Genomic DNA, 6,651 nt, shown 5'->3' with positions numbered 1-6,651 from the left:
AGCTGCTGTACGGGATCACTGTTGTACAGTCAAATGCTGGAAACGTTTATGCCTTGCTGCTTGCTTTAAGTGCAAAGCTTGTGTTCTGTAGAGAATAAATCTGTCCTGTAGATTTGCAAATATTCAGAGAAGGCTGAGGTCGAACATTATTTACTGTGAATTAGGGCTTCTTTCATTTACAGGTATATGCTATGTTTTTTTAGGGGAAATTTCTGTTGTATTTGTGACTAAATATCTAAAACCATGGCTAATTTCAGACAGACTAAGAAACATGTGACTGTTTCTGGGACACTATTCCTAGATGAATCTTACCTCCTACTTGGATTTATGTACTCCATGAATAAGGATACGAAAGTCCGTGAAATGTCTCAAATCACTTAAAAGGGACATTTTCGGAAGTGAGCAAATGACTATAAACTCTTACAATATGCATATAACATGACCTTGTTCTAGAAGTTCATATATATTCATATGTTCAGCTGTTCATATGTATCGCTAATGTATTTTGAAATGGTCAATACCTGAGGTCAGAGGCCCAACGTTACTGAATGTATGTTGCATTTTGAAGATTTAAGGCCAGTATACAAGGTCATGCTGTGTTCATGTTGACTTCTGAGAGCATTTGTTCCAGCATCTTTTTGCTTTATGGCCTTTTAAGAAACAATATCGAACTTGTCTTCCAAGAGGTATATGTGGAAATTTTTTGGCAAGGTATGCCATATTATATTTTAAATAATTTTACAAGGTCACAGCATCTAGCAGCAAGTGTCTGACAAGCTGCATAGTTTCGAAAAGTGACGTTTCATTGAAATGCTTCTACAGCAAAATCTTACTGGACAGTATTGCCAGAGTCTTTGTGTGTGACTTCTAAATAAAAGAAAGGCAAGATGCAGTCTCATCAGGAGTATCCAGGTATGTCCAAATCTTAAGTTTACTGAGGCTGTAGAAACAGGCGTTCCTTCATAACTATTTTCATTGTAAGAAATACATACAGATACTTAAATTGTGGGTTGTGATTCAGTTACTGTTAGGGCTACATAGCTCTCATTTTCTGTACCCTGTTTATTTTGCTGTGTTTCTCACTTCGATTACGTATGTTTCTAGTCAGCAGACTTGTATGTGCTTTTCATGCACAAGGAGCCAATATGTTTCATTTGCATTTGCTTCTTACCAGAAACAAACGCTGACCTCAGGTATAATTTTTAATGTTCCCCAGTATTACAAAAATCCTTGATTTCTGTAATGTATGCATGTTTCAGTATTTACAGATGGATGTTGAAAGTGTATGTTAAGTTCCTTTTTTTTTTTTTTTTTTTATTGGTTCGTACCAGACTGGACATAATTCACAAAAACTGAGATTTCTTTACTGTGCCCCCCCATCAGTCCTAACTACGTATAGTCCAGAGGGGCTTAGAATGCTTTTAAAGTTTTGATGATAATTTCTTAATTACGTTGGATGTATGAATACTGTTTTACCAAGTCAAGTTTTTATTGCTATGAAATTGGTTATTGAAAACTATATCTCTTCATCTCAAGTTCTAATTCATGGTCCTACTTTATTTTCTGAAACCTGTTTTTAAATCTTGTGGGTACCTGGAGGGTAAAAAAATGACATTTACCTTTTTTTTTCCCATTTAAAGGTAGTATAGAAGGAAAATAAAATTATTCTTTCCTCTTTATAGAACAAAGTTGAAGAAACTCGGGAAGTAAGCAGTAAGGTTTTTATCAAACTTAAATATACATTTAATACTAACCTAATTAAACATTTTTACTTCACTGTCAGATGCAAAGAACATCATAAAACTTTGTTTTAAAAAAAATCACCCACTTAAACTGCAAGCTTTGAAACACTTGGTCTTTTTTTTTTTAGTGCAATTTATGAAGTGGCCTAGGTATAAGTAATATACAGTAGGTGCGCTACTAGAATTACTTAGCCTGTAATTCAGTTTCTGTGTGTTTTAAATGTTGCTGCTAGAGTTTTGCAGTCTGTATTTTGGAGTTGGAGGTATTGAGGAAAGTTCCACAAGATTAGGGATAAAAGTTGACCCTGTGAACCTCCTTACAATATATGAAGTATTACAAAGGAGTGAGTTAGAGCTTTCTCCGAGTTCGAAGTGAGGGGTGCTGGACAAATTCCCCTGATTTATTTAGGCAAGCCTGAAATAGGATACAGTTTTTTACTAGAATTCTCTTCAAAGCTGTTTTATGCTGTGTGCCTTACAGGAAGGGTATGTTTATATTTTCCCTGTGTGTATCTTATTAAAAGATTAAAAACATGTTTTATTATCTCTTTTACTCTGGTATTTGTGAATCTTTGGACAGTAAATGCATTTAGCTAAGACGTAAAAAACTTGATTTGAAACTAAAAATGGCTTACTGGTTTAAGGTTAATAAAACTAAAAAGTGAGCCTTTGAACTGACACCCCTGACCCACCCCCGATCTTAACAACATCAAATCATGTTGCTTTCTCCAAAAGGAGAAGGCTTAACCACACTGTAGTGTATTCCAGCAGTGAACCTGTCACTAATTTCTTTGTGTTTAAATTGTGAAAACATAAGAACTAAAATATTTAAATTAAAAAAACCAAAACAAAACAGTGTACCTCTAGGTTCGTGATACTCTGCATTTCAGTGTTGGCTGATTTGGAAGGAAAAACTTCAAAGCTGTGTTTGCCAACCCATCGTGAACACTAAGATGAATGTTCATGAAGTTTGAAACCTGGCTTTATGTATTGAACCTATGATACTTTAAACAGTCAGCGATTTTTATGCCTGTATTCTCATGGATTAAAATACATTGTGTTTTCTGGCCAAAATACAGTTTGCAGTGCAGGATCTAATCTTATTCTAGTCTCTAGTCTATAGACTGTAGTCTATAATGTCACATCATATGAGGCTAGGTTTGCCTATCTGCAGAATGTATATTAACAGATCACTTTCTGTTTAAATTCACGTGGAGACATTTTTAGGCAAAATGCTGGACTGTTAGCCATATTCAAAAAGTCCTTTGGAAGTTACAAAATTATAGGAGACATTACAGTAATGTTTGGTTTTGCTTTCTGAATCTCATAGAAGTTGAGGATGAAGTCCTTGGGTTTAAGTGAAATTTTTTAGTAGAAATCAATACTGTCAAAAGCATGCTCATTTGCTTTAGAGATTTTAGAGGACAAGATGTTTAAGTTTCCTCAGTCTTTCCAGCTCGTAACCTCATTGCCAATTATGAACCAGAACTGTTAGAAAGAAAAAAAAATTTCTCACAAAGATGCTCTGGGTTTGGTAGTACAAGCAGGAAACTCCCAGTAGAAATCGTGTGGGGGGGCTTTTGAATCACACTTGTCTAGTCTAACTTCTCACAAGCTCTGTTTTTTCATTGCGTCCGTTCTACCACGTGCCCTGGCAAAGAAAGCGGTGCTAGGGACAGTGGTGCTCTTAAGTCTTGTACTAAGTTGAGGGAGTGCGAGGACTTTTCTAGCCAGGATGAGAATCTGTTGGGGCAGCTGGAGAACTTGCTGAATCAGCAGCTCTGGTAGGCGTTTGAGCTGTTACTGGGTAAGTGTCTGAAGGAAATTTTACAGCAGAAACATTATTTACTGGTGCCTCCTCCAGAACAGGTGGTGAAATTTTACAGCAGAAACATTATTTACTGGTGCAAGTGTCACCTCCAGAACAGGTGGCTGCAGTATAATGAAAACCAAGGTTTGTGAATCTGGCCTTTATGTGCACGGTAACACCTATGCAGTACTGTGTTCTTGGAATGCTTTAGAAACACGTGCAGTATAACTGGAAAATAAACTTTGCAAGTCTAAAATTAGATTCTTGAGGGGGTTTCGTGTAGCAGATGGGAGCTTCCTACTTCGAAGGCCTCTCCTCATTAACATTTCTGATTTTAAGTTCTTAGGTAAATAAGTACCTCTACAGTTGCATTAAGATCAGTTTTGAGTCTTTGAACTGCAATTTGACATGGAAATGAGCCACACATTTTATGAATTTTTAGTGATGTTATTCATAGTTCAGTACGTTCCAGAATGGATTTTTGCAATGGCAACAGCTAAGCACAACTGCTTCCATTTCTTTTCAAAACCAGCTATTTCAAATCCACCAACTAGTCTTCAGGATACAAATAAAATTTTAAAAATAGAATCTTTAATATCTTTGCCTGAAATCACAGATTCATCAAGTGTATTTCAAGTGTGTTTCTGCCTTTTTGGGCGTTTTGCACATTCTCATTTTCTCCAGTGCCTGTACCTACCAATGTCAATGAAAGATAAATTATTAAACCTGTCCTCATTTAGGATAATGAGCACGCCAAGGTTTGCTGCTATACAATATGCTAACAAGTCATGTATGTACAGAATGGGGTGGGAGATACACAGCTCATGAAAGTTTTTCTGTTCAGTTTTAAGTGAACTCTACTATTTGAACATTACTGAGTAGTATTGAAAGCAGAAATAAAAGCTGAACATAAAATATCATCAGATGGTGTGACTAATTGCATCTCTAAATTTCAGTACATTATGATTTTAATGATGCACAATTCTTTAGATTTGCCATGACTTGTTAAGTACATGGAGTGCATCTTCTGCTATATATTACCTGGCATGGCCAAAGGTTATCAAACAAACTTGTGGGTTATGTTTAGCTTAATTGTTTTTAAGCTTTACCCTGTGAAATTAAAGAAAAGATGGTAAGAGTTGTGATGCAAGGTCTAAAAATCCACATAAGAATGTATAGATTTGGCACATGGACACTGGCACAGTAGGAATTAAATCATAATTAAAAGTTGCCTGTGGCTGTATACAGGTATCACAGCTTATTTGTGGAAAAAGACAAAAACATCTCCAGCAAATGAACCATGTGGAGGAAAGGAACAGAAAATGTCCTGGCTTCTACAGGTAGACCTGTGGCAAGACCTGAAGATCAGGTTTAGCAGTATATGAATGAGTGCGAATGGACAGCTGCGCTCTGTGGGGCTTCTTGGAGATACCAGCATAGGAACATGCACCATGGGCACAACCTTTGATCCCTAAGCTTTCTTGTGTACCCCAATCTCCAAATCCATAAAGTTGTCTTAAAACTACTCCACTAACCTCTTGTCAGTACATTAGCTTAAAGATTATGTATTTGTCATAGAAGTGCTAGTTCTTAACATTTAAAATCAAAATCTTTGGGCTCTGTGACCTGAATTGTAAAGAAAAATAAAATCTGGTGATATCTACTGCTTCAGTGTAAATGTACTGCTCTGAAATACCTGGTGTTAATGGCTGTGACTGGATGCACACTCCAAAAGATTTTTTTCAAGTTCTCTTCTCCGAAAACTGACACCAGGTACATTCCTTTCACTTGTGCCTGTCCAGGGTGCCTTACTCTCCTGGCTGTGCCACCTGTGCTCTTTTGATGGTTGCACAGAGATGCCAGTTGTGGTCCAAATACTGTCATACCTGTCTCACTTCTGCTTGGAAATACCATGGGCAGCTGTTGAGCGGTTCCCTCAACAGCGTAGCAAACTTGGGGTTTGGGGGGGTTTTTTTGATCCACTGAGAGCCAAGAAATCTTTACCAGCTAACACGGCTTTTGGCCCTGGTAGTGAAGGCCACTGTTCGGTGGTGTACAGGCCAAATCACTTCAGCTGGAAGGTATTGTGCTGTTGTTTATTTTGGAATCACAGATGCAATTTGTTCTTGTGTTCAGTGTTCTGGTGTCACCAATTCCCAGGAATGAAATCTTGGCCTCGTGTGTGTAAGTGGAAAATATCTGTATGTTTCAGCCCATCCAAGTTCTCTCTCTGAACAGACCTAGTTATTGTGTTCAGGATGGGACTTGGCTTAGATGGAAATAAAACAAGTGTTGACTTGTCTGCTAGCAGTGATTTCTGTGACTTTTTAGGTATCGGTGGTATTTCCAATGGGCTTTCAGCACTACTGTTGTCCTCTGCTTCCTGAGGTAATTCATGGCTTACTATTTTGTCAGAATTACATAAATTTCTTACACTAGCTACGTGCTAGTATTTTATTAAATATTTTGTTATTTACAAAAGTGAAAATGCCTTTGTTAAAATCGTAATTGTGCTTTTTCTGTGGAGAAATAGTTGTTCTTCCAAGTCTTGGAAGAGCAAAGGAGTTGCCTCAGCACAGGAAACTTGGCACTTCAGTTTTGGTAAGAAAGCACACAAATTCGTAAAGGTGATAGTCTTGAGGAAGCGTTTTTGTTTCTTGCATCTGCTCAGCAAAGACCTAACAGTGTCTGGAGGCTGGATGCCCGGTAGAAATGGTTGCCCGATGTCCAGGAGTGCAATGAGAGGAGTGGACCGGGAAGTAGGAAGCTTGAGCCTGGGAAGAGGAAGGCGGGAGAGATGAGATGAATGTGGGTGAATTGAAATAACGGTGCTGTTTGGACGGGTAGGAAAGGGGAATGAAAGCGGGGAAGGCTGGAACAGCTGGGGAGGAACAGCGAAGGGGCTGAGGTTGGGAAGGGGGGAAGGGTGCCGTCCTCCACAGGCGCTGGGGATACTGAGGACCCGTCGTCCGTCGCCACGTTGCATTTGACAGTCTGCGCGCCTCACGGTAACGTGGAAATTCCGCCGTTCCCCTCACCCCGGGGCGCGGCGCGGAGGCGGGAGGGAGGGAGTGCGGAGGCGCCAGGCCTGCCCCGGCC

The 6,651-nt window shown here is 38.8% G+C and overlaps 1 protein-coding gene across 1 annotated transcript in view; it reads left to right on the top strand.

Annotated features, from left to right (window-relative positions):
- The first annotated feature begins 887 nt into the window (after window positions 1–887).
- The window catches only part of RGS10 (regulator of G protein signaling 10), a 26,108-nt gene continuing 20,344 nt past the window's right edge, over window positions 888–6,651 (top strand). The window contains exon 1 of the mRNA XM_009641437.2: window positions 888–912. Coding sequence (XP_009639732.1) covers window positions 888–912 — 25 coding nt within the window. The remainder of the gene's footprint in view (window positions 913–6,651) is intronic.

The sequence above is a fragment of the Egretta garzetta genome, unplaced genomic scaffold, assembly GCF_000687185.1.
Source record: "Egretta garzetta isolate BGI_Z169 unplaced genomic scaffold, ASM68718v1 scaffold486, whole genome shotgun sequence".
NCBI lineage: Eukaryota > Metazoa > Chordata > Aves > Pelecaniformes > Ardeidae > Egretta > Egretta garzetta.
Note: the sequence above shows the minus strand (reverse complement) of the source record. Positions and strands in the feature narration are given on the sequence as shown.